This window comes from Papilio xuthus, unplaced genomic scaffold, assembly GCF_000836235.2.
Source record: "Papilio xuthus unplaced genomic scaffold, Pxut_1.1 DF827756.1, whole genome shotgun sequence".
Classification (NCBI taxonomy): domain Eukaryota; kingdom Metazoa; phylum Arthropoda; class Insecta; order Lepidoptera; family Papilionidae; genus Papilio; species Papilio xuthus.
This window is the reverse complement of record NW_013530893.1, coordinates 1,908,638-1,924,379: the sequence shown is the minus strand read 5'-3', so window position 1 is coordinate 1,924,379 and position 15,742 is coordinate 1,908,638. Positions and strand designations below refer to the sequence as shown.

The window sequence follows — 15,742 nt, the reverse complement described above, 5'->3', positions numbered from 1 at the left end:
GAACTTTAAGAAGTTTTCATGTTAATGTTCTCAAACCAGTCAGTATTCTTTCTTTCAAGACATCTGTCATTTGATATTGTGCCATGTCAATTTGATATAGTGCAGTAAAAAATGATTTCTTAAATTTTGAGTGTATTGCATTATTTATTTCAGTATCAATTGAATTCAGTTACCAAAACCTTAATTTCCATACTTTCAGAAAATGAAGTAGAGAATACAAAGAAATTAGCCCAAAATGAATTTTTTTCGAGTCACTTTCATACCGGAAGAAAAGGAGAATGAATAAATGTTCAAAAGTCAAAAACCCTTGCAAATTATGCTTTCGCAGTGTAACGACCAAAACAGGGGTCCAGTGTAAGGGTGTTTGCAAAAAATGGGCTCATTACAAATGCTTAAACTACACACCTGGCAAAATTCAAGATATCAAAGCAGGTTTGATAAGAATCACTTGTCCTTGCCCCGACTGCAACTCGTCAGAACCAAAGGAAATAGTACTAGATTCTCCATACGCATGTACAAACTTTCAATGCCCAGCCAACAGTCTACCGATATGTGAGTCAACGGAATGCCCTAGTATGTACCATTTGACAAACCAGACTATTCTGCCCGAACCGTCTCCGTCTAGTATAACAGCTAACATGCGGTCTAGATGTTCCGTGAAGCGATTTGATCGTTCATCAACACCACCCGTACTTATGAACTGGCCACCGGAATCTTCGTCATTTCCGAACTCTTTAAGTACGAGCTGTAGGAAGAAATGTGACACTAGTACCTACAAGTCTTACTTCCCAGCGCCGAGCAGATGTCAACAATCGAATTGCTCTCATTCGCATTGTTCGAAAGTGAAAAACAAAATGTGTTCGCCGATACGATCTTTATCTTGTTCTTTTGTCGATGAATCTGTATGTAACGGTTAGTATAAAACAATACGTTAATACATATTCAGGGGGGCTTACAAAGTGCATTCGCTCCGAAGCGATTCCATAATGAATTTCAAAAATGTACGGGATTAACGTGCGACTATCACGTGGCTTATCGAAAGTTATTGTCATTTTTGAAGTTCGTTACGGAATCGTTTCGGAGTGAATGCACTTTGTCTAGCCCCGCTGGTACTATATATATATACTCAATAAGTAGTAAATGAAATCTATTGTGGCCTTAGCCTTTTTGTCAAAGTTTGTTCATTTTATTACCCGACTGACTTAAGACGATATGTTTTTTGTTTAAATTTATATGAAATATATTGTACTTTAAATTTGTAGTATCTAATATTTACAGATTCAGGATCAACGTGGATACAGAAAGATACAAAAAGAAGTATAGGTAAGGGATAACAATTTTGAATAGTAGACTAGATCATTATCTGGCTACGAATTCTTTGTAGACGAATGTGGCAAATTACATGATTAAAACATGAGTGATATTGAGCTTCCAGGTTTTTTCTTTAGTAGTATTATCCCTTGTGACAATCTCGGTGAAGCCATGAGACGGAAAAATATCAAATAGTCGTTTTATGTACGACCTAAGGACACTATCAAGAATATAACCTAATTGCATGTAGCGCCATTTTTACCAAATTTCGCGCCAAATCTCAAACCATTATCTATGGCTAGACTCATCAAGGATGCGTGAGTTTCATTGATTGTTAACAAAGCTGGCCTCTTTTGTTTCAGCTCGTGATGCAGAAACTTCACCAAAATACATCTCATCGTCTGACTCTCAGTTGTCGAAAGCGCGGGACACACAGAAGTCTTTATATTGTACTATGGAACAAATGTGTACAACAGTCGGTCAGTTGTCTGGACAACTCAAAGAATTAATGTGTCGCATGATGGAAGCATTCGAGAAGACGACTGTTCATAGTAAATATGATACTGCGATCTGACAGTACTTAGTTGGTACTTAGTTTGTACTGAAATATTTGCAATGCTTCTGTATATAATTTGACTAATAAATATTTTAAAATTTATTTGATTTTTTTTATCGTTTCTCAAAATATAGTGAGTAGGATTAGGATATTTCGATGTGAGGCTATTATGGGCAAAGTATTTGATTATTTGTCGTGTTATGAAAGAGATTTAAATATAATAATATATGTATCATCATCATCAGCTCACTATTCGTCCCCACCGAGGGGCTCGGAGCCTACCCTAAGTTAGGGTGACTAGGCCATAGTCAACCACGCTGGCCCAGAGCGGGTTGGTTGACTTCACACATATATTTGAATTTCTTCTCAGATATGTGCAGGTTGCATCACGATGTTTTCCTCCAGCATAAGAACATCGGATGAATGTATATGTTATATATGTTTAGTAATATTATTTATATATAAATATAATAGGTTTATGTGATTTAGCTCAAAGATTCGTGTTGTCAGCTCTTTACATTCTCATGTTTTTTGTGTCGTTGAAACTATGATGACTCAATACGCTTTCCTAACACAATATAACTTGAAAACTAATACTATCGGAATTAATAGCTTAACAGTGGTAGAGCCCGCTTTGATATCTTCGCACGAATTGTCCCAGCTCGCCTGGTGAAATAGCACGACCTACACATAAGACATGCGTGAAGTGGAAGCAATTCCGCATTTCGTCTAATGAGTGTACGTCCCGGAGGCCTCATTTAGTTCTCTTTCCCTTCCCACCTTTTTTCTTAGAAGGAAATCATGAGAAGTGAAAGTGGACTTTCCGGATGAGGGAATGCATGGAAAGGTAAAACATTTTCTTTCTGTGCATCCTCTCCTCAGTCGATTAAAGGTAGGCATATGCAATTATTCATGTGCAACGGCCACTTCGCTATTTCAACGATCTCAGGTGGCCTCTCGCTCCTTTGCCACCTTATTATAAAAGAATTAATAAAAATAATAGTATATAACAACCGTATTTTATAAGTGTGATATTTTAATTATTATGGAACAGTTCAATTATCTAAGTATTATAGATAACATTTATTTGCATTTAGATCTTATTCTTAGACGTCATAGTAAATGTACAAAAAGAAGAAAAACGATATACATATATATAAAGTGACAACGTCTAAATCTGCTGTCAATTATCAGTTATATTTTTTTACAAATCATGCCGTCCTAAAATAATGAATTCACAAAACACAGAAATAAAATAGCCAACCATGTTCATTTACTTGAAACGGTGCTGAACATTCAACAAAAATGTCCAAGTGCAGTAAGGTAAAAAATCCTTGCAAAATTTGTTTGGGTCCCGTCACATTGAAAAATGGTTTACAATGTAAAGGTGCTTGCAAAACCTGGATGCATTTCGAGTGTTTAAACTATACCCCAGGTAAAATTAAAGATATAAAGACAGGTATCATAAAAGTAACATGCCCCTGTCCGGATTGTAAAACGAGTGAACCAAAAGAATACCGTACGGATACACCGTTCAGTTGTACTAATATAAAGTGTCCGGCGAACCGTCCGGCAAAGTGTGACAACAAGGAATGTCCATCGAACAAAGCACCGGACAAAATAAATCAAACGTCGACGAATTTAATACCAGCGTGTCCGTTGACTAAATGTGGCATAGATTGTAAAAGGAATAGTTTTCCACAGTTACCGAGTGCACCAACACCACCTATCGGCAAGCCATGTGCACCTCGATCCTCATCAGTAAGTATCAACCCATCGCCCAGTACGGATGATCCTTCAGGCGATGCATTTAAAAATCCTCGTGCAGATCTTTCTTCATTGGGAACACTACAACAAATGTGCAGAACTGTCGGTCAATTGGCGAACCAGATCAATCATTTGATGAATAAAATGAAGCAGGTTGTAAGCGAGCCTGAAGGAGGTGGGTCTTGCTTGAAGAAAGATAAAAATAAGCCATGTCTCCCACCACCAGCACCCCCCGCCTCCGAGAAAAAACCAAACTGCCCAAAGCCGTGTCACTGCCCTGGTAATCCTAATAGAAAAAAATGATTTCTGTAAAAGTTCCTTGTAATGTCAAACTAAGAACAAAAGTTTACCAACTAGATAACATATCTATTAATTCTGTTACTCTAATACAGTAAATAGTTGTTTGAAAACTTCCGTTTTTCTTCCTTTGTCAAGCACAATAGTATATTTAATTTTAAACTAAATAATTTTAACCTTTAAGACTTTTGAAAATGATGTACATTAAATATGTAATATAATCCATAATCAAATTGTGTTTACATTAGAATCATTAGCTTCTAAAAAAATTACTAAGACATTTTGTCTATAATTTCATACAAATTTTTTGTATCTCTAAAATTTTGGTTCAATTGTTTTTGATCTAACATTTTTAGGAATTTTGTCTAGTTGTATCCCAGGACTGCATTCGCGCAAAATAAAAATAGTTAGAAGCGTAATGTGTTCTTCCAGATTATGTTCCATATCTATGCCAAATTTCAGGCGAGATCCTCCAGCCGTTCTGAAGATACCTTCAAACAAACATACATCCAAACATTCGCTTTTAAAACTAGAAAGATATAGCTTTTCTACACGTGTACATTCCACCTTTAGTGTAAACTAACACCAAGGTGCCCGTATTTTGACCTTTCAACAATCTATGATAAGTCAACCGCGAAATTCGGCAGCCGTTCCCTTGAATATGGAGATACTTATATCCATATTCTGAACGCTTATTGCGATTTGAAAATGAAAATGTTCAAAATATATGTACATATCAAAATTGTTTATGCTACAAAGCAAGACCAAAGAAAGTAGGAATGGATAGTGAGAAAGATGATATGTGTAAGAAGAAAGTAAATTTAGATATGACGGCTGATAGAGATGTGTGGACGAGTACATACTGTATCGGCCGTCCGTAGGGATAAGGCCAGAATGATGATGGAAATTGTTTAAAGTATCACCGCACTTGAGCAAAAGATATTATTGCGGATTTAACACTGTTAAAATCTAATTTTTTTCAATGAGAATAACGAGGACGATAATATGAATTTGTACAAATGCTTCATCAAAACCCACGATAACATTAGAAGTATGAATCAAAATAAGGATGCTCTATTCCAAATGTTTCGTATTGTACAAGTCTGATTGGCAATCAAACTAATATTAAAGTTTTATTCCATAACCTCACCCGTGACTGTGACCGAACAAACGAGTTAATTAAGTCCCCATGGAGTCGCATTCAGTTTGTCTTAAGTTTTAATTAATCATTCAATAACGTGAATTAAACAAGTGACAGTGACTGTACTAATATTGTTATCTCTGTTTTGTTCAAGGGAGTGAAAGAGATAATAATATTTACTAATACAAATGTTGTAATGCAGTTTTGTAGTGAGGTTATTTGAAGGTCATTTTTGTAAATTCAGTAAATTGTTAATGGTACTTAGCCTGGTGCTGGATAACGAACTAACAAAATTGTTTCACAGTGTATTTGTTGACTAGCTGTTGCCCGCGACTCCGTCCGCGTGGAAGAAAAAAACTTATTTAGCCTATGTGTTTTTCCAGACTATTATCATTGCCAAATTTCAGCGAGATCCGTTGAGCAGTTCCGGAGATACCTACAAACAAACATCCATCCAGACAGCCACGACAACTTTATTTGAGAAATAAGTTCCAAGCTTGTTCAGGACTTACTGGGATATGAGAACGATGTAGTAAAGTTAATTTGATTAATAATGTACACAAATTTATACATTGTAGCGTGCGTTTCCATTGCCGAAATAATCGTAAAAAATAAAACATAATAATATCTTTCTGCTTGTCCTTGGATCTGTATTTGAGTAATGGAAACACGCAGAATAAATAACAAAAATATTATGTTTACCTAATTATTATTCGACCTTTCGATGACCGAGTTGATAAACACATTACATTTATAAGATCTTGTTTGTTTATCGTTCTTTATAAATCAGTGACCATGCTGCACCTTCATGATTATTTAAAGACAATTTATCAAAATTAATTCATATTCTATGCAATTTTGATAAATTTATAATGCAGTTGTTATCATAAATAGAATTTCCAGTCAGTAAATTGAAGAGCACAATGAGAAGAAGTGATTTGGTGAGTTGAAAATTAATAAAATATAACCTCAAAATTTTTAACCGACTTCAATACAGAAAAAATTAGTCTATTAACATTAGTAGCTTTCCAAAAAGGTAATTAGTTATTGCAACTTAATTTTAAGTACAAAACAACTAAACAAAGATAGAAGAATTTACATTTGTAATTTTTGAAAAATAAATACTTTAAATTATTGGACTTACTTGTTCCCAATCCTTCATAACGCCATTATAGTCAATTCCGAAGAAGACATGAAAGAAGGTTAGGTGAGGTAAGGTTTACCAGTGGTAGAGCCCGCTTTAACATCTTCGCACGAATTGACCGATTCTCTCGGTGAAATACCACGACCACACAGAACACAGGCGTCAAGTGGAAGCAATTCCGCGTTGCGTCTGATGAGTGTGCGTCTCGGGGGCCTAATTTAGTCCTCTTTCCCTTCCCACCCTTTTTCTTATAAGGAAAGGATGGGAACTGAAAGTTGGACTTTCTGGTTGAGAGGATCCATGGAAAGGGAAAACATTTACTTTCTGTGCATCCGCTCCTCCGTTGATTAAAGGTAGGCAACGCTTATGCAATTGCGTATGTATGTCTGTGGGCAACGCTCACTTCGCTATTTCAGCGATTACAGGTGGCCGGTCGCTCGTTTGCCACCTTTTGATATATATAGTATCCCATGTCCGTCTCCTGGCTCTAGGTTAACTCCTCACCAATTTTCAGCCATATCGGTAAAGTCGTTCTTGAGTTATAAATAGTGTAACTAACAAGACTTTCTTTTATATACATAGATGCGAATGTTTAGATGGATGTTTGTTTGAAGGTATCTCCAGAACGGCTGAACAGATCTCTATGAAATTTGGCATACATGTAGAACATAGGAAGAACACATAGGCTACTAAATAATGTTTTTTTTAACTCCGCATGGAGGGAGTCGACAGCTAGTCTGTTATACCCATAAACTTTAGTTATTGAATATTTTATCATCTTGTTGACTGTTTACAATAACCAGTAAAGAGAAATTGATATATCAACGCACAGGCAAAACTACTGAGGCTAGTATATGTAACTGCAAAAAGGCATGTTATTTTTGTTTTACCAGAATTACATCTGTAAACGCAATTCTTAGCACGAACCAATAAAAATTAAGAGTTATCAACCAGTTATGGTAAACGTCCAAAAAGATATGTTCATTTTTACCATTTACCGGTAAATCTAAATATTTAGTAACTGTCGCTAAATAGCCGACTAATATTTAAAGTATCATTTTTTGTTATTTAAGAAAGAAAGATATTAAAATAATTTAATTAACCTATTCAATCTAAGATAGCAAATCTTACTCTTTCTAATATTATAAATGCGAAAGTTTGGATGTATGGATGTTTGTTAGAAAGTATCTTAATAATGACTGTATAGATCGATGAAATTCGACATGAATGTAGAACATATACTGGAAGAAAATAGAGCTACTTATTAAGATTTTTTTTATTTCCGCGCGGACGGAGTCGCGTGCTACAACTATACATCTCCGTCTTACATCACTTATGTATATTATCACATGAAATTAATCTATACTTACTGAATTTTAATCATTAATTACTATCTACAGTTACGAATTAAGTACTAGCCAGATATATAGGTGAATTTACGAACATCAGTAAATATTTGATAAACCATTTAGATCAATTTCGTGCCTCATTGAAGTTGTACCTTTGTTAAATTGAAAAAAAAATAATGAAATTAATCTTAAAATAATAATAATATTTAAATATTAAATGGAACGTCCAGAGTACGAATACGATAGAATAGAAAAGTTGCCAGTTGCGATGGACACGTCGATTAAATTTCAGCTGTTAATTGTGGCCTGTAGTAAGTATTTCTTTTTATAAAATACAACATATCCGAAGAAAAGAGTTACCTACACTTTTTTATTTTTTTTAAATACTCGCTGCCCATAGTTTTACACATTTATTAAGTACAATATTTTGGCGCGAATGGCGCGCTTTCATTACAAAGTCAAGTGTCAGAATGATTAGTGAGGGGACATAGACGTCGAGATTTTAGTAAAGCTAGTGTTGTGCCAGTACACCGGCACAGTGTCCGATTTTCTTCCTAACAATAAAAATCCGTAATTGCAAATGCGTTGCGTACCTAAAATCGACGAAGGAGAGGATGCACAGAAAGAGAATATTTTTTCCTTCTCATGCATCCTTACGGAAAATCTTCTTCCACTTCTCATCCTTTCCTTATAAGAAAAAGGGTAGGAAGGAAAGAGGATTAAAAATAGGCCTCCGGTACCACACTCATCAGACGAAACGCGGAATTTCTTCCAATTGTCGCTTCTCTTCTGTGTGGTCGTGGTATTTCACCGAGCGAATCGGTCAATTCGTGCGAAGATGTTAAAGCAGGTTCTACCATTTTTAAAACATATATAAAAAGATTGCATAAGAGGCACTCTTTTGATTCGATGAGTCAAATACGTAATAAAAATATTCACTAGCTATCGTACGAGACTTTGCCCTTTTGGAATTAAAAAAAAAAGCTGAAATTTTGTTAGCATCTATCTGTCCATGATCCACTCATGGCGTCCTCCAGAACCATCTTTTCTTTATTATTATTTGTTTTCAGTTAACATTGGTCAGATAGTGGTGGGATACAGCGTCGGATGGTCAGCTCCTATCATACCTAAGTTACAGGACAACACAACTTCGCCTTTGCCGGAACCTATAACAGACCTTCAGGCATCATGGGTCGGTTCACTGCTTTATATTGGAGCCATGATTGGTAAGTCCAAATAATACAGAGAGTTTCGTGGATAATCGAGTTAGTGGTGACTAGGGATTAATCGCTGGCCAAGAGCAGAATGGTTGACTTCAAACAAATAGTTGAATATCAGATGTATTTTATAACAGTGGGTCTCTGAGACCTAAAATCCCAGTTTAAACATATAGTTACCTCTGTTTTGTCAAAGATAATGGAAGACAGACAGATTTTTAACCAACTGTAAATCTGAAAGGTTATTAACATAGATTAACTGTATATTTGTCGTTAATTTCCGGAAAATATTTGCGTTAATAAAGTTACTCTTTTACAATATCATTTAAACTATCTCAAAAAGGTTGACAAAATTACTGATGAATTAAAATATCGTAATGACCACTGCTATGACGATCAAAATGATTCTTTGTTTGACTTATTTTCGGAGTTGGATTAAAATGAAAATTATAGACTGCATTTTTTTACTTTGATCTTTATGGCCGACGAGAAGTGCATCTAATATTTCAAAGTGTCAATTAAGGTATGACATATTGAGTTAGTTTTCTCGTACAACAACGTGTCTGTTCAATCATTTTTATGGGAAGTTTTTACATTATGAATAAATAAATGGTTATTAAAATTTTGTATAGAATATTCCAAAAGTTTTTAAATAAATTAAAAGATGCGATTAAGTTGTTTACGAGGATTCTGAGTTTTAACTATAGACTTCTATAAATCCGATGGGCAGATCGCTGACGGAAATTACTGACGGCTAATACGATCTCTATTACCGTGAGTTTTTGAGACAAAACAGAGATAAATATATAGGAATTTTGGTGTCAGAAAGCCACGATTAATTACATAGTTCGAGTTTTCAACACCGCTACCAACCGAACCGCCAAAACCAAAATGGCGGAAATGAAACATGCGCAACTTAACATAGTTTATCCAAGGCCATATAGAGAACAATAAACTTAATCTAAAAGGATATTAAACACCACTTTTCAAATACCGTCTCCACAACCTTCGACAACAGGTCATTAATGAATCGCCTAGATTATATAAACGATTAACGTAAAAATAATGATCTAATCACGAAAACAGCTAGAATATAATCAAAATTAATATTTGATAAGATAGCTCTTACGTATATAGTCATAGAGTCAAAGTTCTGTTAATTACATTGTCACACGCTTCGAAATCCGAAGACTACAAGTCCGGAATGCAAAACACCACATTAGTGAATCCCGACCTATTTACTATACGTACATATGGCTCGGGCCGATTGTACTATGCGCCATGTAACCGAACCTAAGTACGAATTTGTTAGCCACCTCCGATCGTACTCTTGGATCTATCAAGGGTTATTATTGACGGACTACATCACGGAGGACATAATCGTGACCAGATATGTAGTCGTTACTTAAAAATGCGAATGTAGAGAGCCGTTTTAGAGAAAATTAGAGAGAGAGAGTGAGAGATAGAGAGTTCTGATGTTAGTATATATATTATAGAAATGACCGAATACTATGACTGATTAAAATTTAAATACGTAATCTCTTAATATTGTTATTAAAGGAATTACATATCAAAATAATCCAAGCTTATACCAAATTTGGGTTTTCGTGATTTTATTTTATAGATGAGTCAGAAGGTAATTAATCAATTTAAATTACGCTTTTTTTTATTACTTGACAAAGGAAAAAGCTACATGCATTCGCCGAAGTAACGATGTGATCGCTGACCATAGACATCAGCAATTGCAGATGCGTTGTCGATCTTTAATAAACGGAGAAGGGGACTCACAGAAAGTGAATGTATCCTCTTCCTATGCATCCCCACCTACGTTAAATCCACTTTGCTTTCCCATACTTTCATTATAGGATAAGGGTGGAAAAAGAAAGAAGACAATAATCAGAACTTTGGCACCACACTAAGAAGAAACGCGGACTAGCTAAACGGCTGTCTTCTGTGTGGTCGTAATATTGCACTAGCCCAGCCGACCACTTCGTGCAACAGATGTGCTGGCATCTACCACTCTTAAATAAATCTCAAATTTCAGGTCCTTACGTCACTGGCATATTATCAAATCTGATTGGTCGAAAACCTTGTTTGCTGATTGGTGGATGCATAAATGTACTGTCGTATATTCTGGTCATCACCACGAAAAATGTTGCAATGGTGATGGCGTTAAGGGTGATGAGCGGACTTGGAATGGGTATCACAACGGTGTGCAATCTTGTATATGTCGGTGAAATAGCGTAAGTTTCTGAAGCCATAGATTTTTTGTACTCGGTATCGCTAAAATAACGTAGAGGGAGACTAAACATCTCCAATAAATTGTAAGGTTGGGATGCATTGTCCAATTCCTATCCACTTGTTAGAACGGAGCGGGCAAGGGAAGAGGACTATAGCTTGGCCTACACACTCATCTGATAAAGCGGGGAATCACGTCCACTTAATGTCTTATGGTACTTTGCACCTCTCAAGCAGGCCTTCCGTGCAGCAACTTCTTCTTCGGACTCTACCATTGTTCAAACATCAATTGTATTATCTTCTAGGTCGACTAACATAAGAGGTATACTACTGACATCTACGGGTATAGTGGGGATAACTGGTACATTAATAGTGTACGCGGTAGTACCTTACGTATCATACGTAGCAACGGGGTATATAGCACTAGCTGTGAGCATAGCGCATGTAGTTGGATTGTTCTTCGTACCAGAATCACCAGTATACTATGCTATGAAAGGTAAGAATTGGTTTAAGTTAATGATTAAGTAAATATTATAAGCTAAAGACGAAACTTCGCAAGACGGAGAGGCACTTCAATAAGTAGAAAAAAGCTATGAAGAAAGTGCTTGTAAAATACTTGATTATTCTGCGATTTCTTAGGAGCATGAGATTTAAATTTTATCCCCAATCTCAATTTCAGGTCAAGAAATAATGGCAGCTAAAACACTCAACTTATTAGGAAGGTCTTCTGATTTAGATAAAGTTTTAGAGACCTTTGCACATAAGAAAGGTGAATCATCAAGTAAAGTAAAAGATTGGATTGAAATATTCACCGTTAAATCAAACAGAATGTCTTTGTTTATTACATTCACATTGGGAGCTCTACAGCAAACAAGTGGTGTGGCTGTAGTATTGTTCTTTGCGACAACGATATTCCAGTTAGCTGGATCAAGTATACGACCTGATTTAGCAACTATTATTATTGGAGTAACAAGACTGGTATCTAGTTTGATCGCTCCAACATTTGTAGAAAGATCTGGAAGGAAGATTCTTTTGTTGGTGTCTATGATTGCTTGTGCTGTCAGTTTAGTAAGTATAACCTTTTAGATTTCTCTATATACCTAACTAATCTTATATATGCGAATGTTTAGAAGTGCGTCGGTGGCTCAGTGGTCAAGCACTTGACTTGCAATCTGCAGGTCCTGGGTTGGAATCCCGCCATGTACCAATGTGTTTTTCGATTTCCGATTTACATATGTACATTTATCCGACGTTCTTACGGTGAAGGAAAACATCGTGATGTAACCTGCTTATATCTGAGAAGAAATTCAAAGATATATGTGAAGTCAACCAAACCGCACTAGGCCAGCGTGGTTGACTATGGCCTAATCACCCTTAACTTAGGGTAGGCTCCGAGCCCCTCGGTGGGGACGTATAGTGAGCTGATGATAATGATGATGAATGTTTAGATGGATGTTTGAAGGTATCTCCGGAACAGCTCAATTGATCTCGCTAAAATTTAGTGTAGATGTAGAACATATTCTGGAAGAACACATAGATTACTTATTTATTTATTTTTTAACTCCCAGCGGTCTAAATCGCTGCGGCAGCTAGTTTTATATAAATACATCTAGCTATTCTTATTAACTTCGAAGAAATGGTGTTATCTTTGAATGCAGTAAGATACATCGTAGTTCATTGCAGTTCATTATCATGTAATTTAATTGATTATCGGTTATTGTTCGAATTTATACTTATCTTATCTTTATATGAGTTGTGCGTGGTCGTGATTTTTGTTATCACCTAATTAACTGCTTGATAACGTTACGTGTTTTGCATTTACAAATTTTGGGCTCACTTGTTTTTAATAATCCTTTACTTTTTCTCTTAAATTTAATTATAAATTTTTTAACTAAACTATTTTCTATTCTATTAAAATGCGATTTAATTTTTAAAAACTCTTATAATACTGAATTTTATTTTACACACATTTTATTACCTAAAATGTATTATATTATAATTTTAAAGTAATAAATTAATAAACATCGTAGAAAAAAAAATTAAAGTAAAATTGAATTTAAATATTTTCAGGCTTTATAAAAAAGTTTCAATAGCTCTTATTATTTTCCAGGGCGTACTCGGATTATATTTCTATTTGGACAGAGTGAAGAGTCCGGCCATTGAATCTATTGGCTGGTTGCCGCTGGTTGCTTTGATTATTTATTTCTTTTCCTATGAAGCTGGTAAGTTAATAAAAAAAAAGTAAATTTTCATTACGTGGCAAACGGCTGAGCGGCCACCTGAAATAGTGGAAATAGCGAAGCGACCGTTGCCTATAGACATACGCAATTGTAGATGCGTTGCCGACCTCTAATTGACGGAGGATTTTCTATTTCCCATTTTTTCCTTATAAGAAAAAGGGTGCGAATGGTAAGAGGACTAAAATTAGGCTTCCGGGACGCACACTCATCAAAAGAAACTCAAAGTCTCTGTGTGGTCGTGGTATTGCACCGGGCGAACCGGCCAATTCGTGCGAAGATGTTAAAGAGGGCTCTATCACTGTTAAACAACTATGCATGCAAATCATTTCGTGTACTCTCAATACCCAAATGGTCTGATTATACCACTTTTCATTCCAGGTTTCGGTACGATACCAAATGCGATAGTCGGCGAGATGTTCCGGGCCAACGTGCGTGCGAATGGCTCCGCTCTTGCTATAACCCTCACGTGGCTCGTCGGCTTTGGTCTTACCACTGGCTTCAATAGCATGATAGACGTACTCGGTGGTGACGTCACATTCTGGATTTTTGGGGGTTCATGTATTGTTGCGTTCTTCTTCACATTCTTCTTTGTACCGGAGACTAAAGGGAAGACTTTAAATGAAATACAAGATATGATGAGTTAGTTTAAAATAATGTTTTTAATAATTGTCATATGTATCGTTGGATTATTACTAAGTAACCCCTTTTAGAGTATTTTTATGAAACTTTGAGTTGTGTATTAAACCTCATTGCCACTAAGTGGCTAGCGGTGTTCCTCTTTTTGCGAGCGACTGTTTTCTTTGAGCAATGTATGTAATGTGGTCGCGCTGCTATTTGCTAAGTGAAATTGGATTCTAAATATTATAGAATCGCCAATAGGTTAGTAGGGGTCACTACCACTGTTTATAAATAAGAAAAATTCATATCGAAGTAACTATGATAAAGAATAGTGTAGATGTAGAGTAAATGTGTTGTGTAAACAATAAAAAAAAAATATTATTTTGGATGTTTTATTTTAAAAAAAATAATTTGACAACTTTTTTTCACTTTGAATTTTTTAGCAAAAAAATAAATAAATACCGTTGCTACATTATCTTGTTAATGTTCTGATGCATTACTTGAAAGGATCTCCATACAAACATTTGTATGGCGTTTCATAAACTTTATCATCATCAGCTCACTATACGTCCCCACTAAAGGGCTCGGAACCTACCCTAAATCAAGGGTGACTTGGTCATAGTCAACCACGCTGGCCCAGTACGGGTTGGTTGACCTCACATATATCTTTGAATTTATTCTCAGATATGTGCAGGTTGCATCACGATGTTTTCCTTCACCGTAAGAACATCGGTTAAATGTACCTACATATATAAATCGGCAATATATAAATCGCTCTTAAACATATTTCTAACAGACATTACGTGGCATGCTAAATAACCTCATATTTTGTGCTAAAGAATATTATAGTTTTTTTAAAAGTCAAAGCATGCTGTATTCGTTGTAAATTTACGAACATGTTTCGTTAATGGAAACCTTAATATCTTACTTATATTAACTAAGTATATACGAAATTAAGTAACAAACATTTTCAACGAGAATGATAAGAAATGCAATGGAACCAACATGTATAAACTTTTTAGGGTTCCGTACCTCGAAAGGAGAAAACGGGACCCTTAGATCACTTTGAGGTCCGTTCATAGATAGATCTATAAAACAATTTTTCTCAGAAACTCGTGGAATTATTAAGCTGTAATTTATATCAAATACTCAAGTCTACCGTCTATTGGTGCTGAGAAAAAAATCAAACTTCTAAGCCAACGCAATCAAAAGATACAAGTTTATGGCGCAAATTTCCGTAGTTTAATAAACTCGCAAGGGAATCAAAAGCAATAGGATATTTCCAGTGAACTCAGAATCTTGAAATTTGGTATGAAGCAACATCTTATAGTACAGATAGAGAACAAATTGTGAAAACCGTGATAAATTTACATATTTAATTACATCATTTAATAATTTTATACCTACAGGTTTGTACGGAACACTCGTTGCGCGAGTCCGACTCGCACTGGGAGTGTTTTCTTTAATTAAATTATACAATTAAATAATTAAGTCTTATTTGTAAATCTAACCGGTCCTGTTTAATGTCATAATAACCTATGTTGTTTTTATCTTTTATATTTACATATATATGTACATACCAATGTTAGTTTGTAATTTTTTTTCATTAAACCCATTTCTCTATATATTTATGTTACGATTATGATTAGACCCTTCGTACACAAGGTAACGTAAATCTTTGAAACTTGGTGATATTAGTCGCTAAGACGTACGAAATTCAATGTCATAAAGGTTCGCACACAGTACGGGTCGCCGACATTTCTGTTATCGCCAAAGATAGTCGCTTACAACCTGTTTGGTGTCCAAGATCGTCGTAAGAAAAGTCACTGCAATTTTCAAGGTGGTGGAGCAAATCTATGCAGTT

General features: G+C 35.4%; 3 protein-coding genes across 4 annotated transcripts; all 3 read left to right on the top strand.

Annotated features, from left to right (window-relative positions):
• The first annotated feature begins 73 nt into the window (after positions 1–73).
• On the top strand, positions 74–1,969 carry LOC106116307 (uncharacterized). The gene is made up of 3 exons (XM_013310086.1): positions 74–912; positions 1,279–1,323; positions 1,674–1,969. The coding sequence occupies exons 1-3, from the start codon at positions 279–281 to the stop codon at positions 1,883–1,885; spliced, it is 891 nt and encodes a 296-aa protein (XP_013165540.1). The 5' UTR covers positions 74–278; the 3' UTR covers positions 1,886–1,969.
• Positions 1,970–3,034: 1,065 nt separating this feature from the next.
• On the top strand, positions 3,035–4,044 carry LOC106116308 (uncharacterized). Its single transcript, XM_013310087.1, has one exon. It carries the CDS (start codon positions 3,173–3,175, stop codon positions 3,935–3,937), a length of 765 nt encoding a protein of 254 aa, XP_013165541.1. The 5' UTR covers positions 3,035–3,172; the 3' UTR covers positions 3,938–4,044.
• Positions 4,045–5,888: 1,844 nt separating this feature from the next.
• Positions 5,889–14,261, top strand: LOC106116304 (facilitated trehalose transporter Tret1-like). Of its 2 annotated transcripts, XM_013310082.1 has the most exons (8): positions 5,889–6,013; positions 7,796–7,876; positions 8,636–8,791; positions 10,827–11,025; positions 11,326–11,516; positions 11,700–12,088; positions 13,131–13,242; positions 13,639–14,261. In XM_013310082.1, exons 2-8 carry the CDS (start codon positions 7,834–7,836, stop codon positions 13,902–13,904), a joined length of 1,356 nt encoding a protein of 451 aa, XP_013165536.1. In that variant the 5' UTR covers positions 5,889–6,013; positions 7,796–7,833; the 3' UTR covers positions 13,905–14,261. The 2 variants fall into 2 exon arrangements, with proteins under 2 accessions (XP_013165536.1, XP_013165535.1); XM_013310081.1 differs by lacking the exon at positions 5,889–6,013 and having other exon boundaries at positions 7,399–7,876.
• The last annotated feature ends 1,481 nt before the right edge of the window (positions 14,262–15,742 follow it).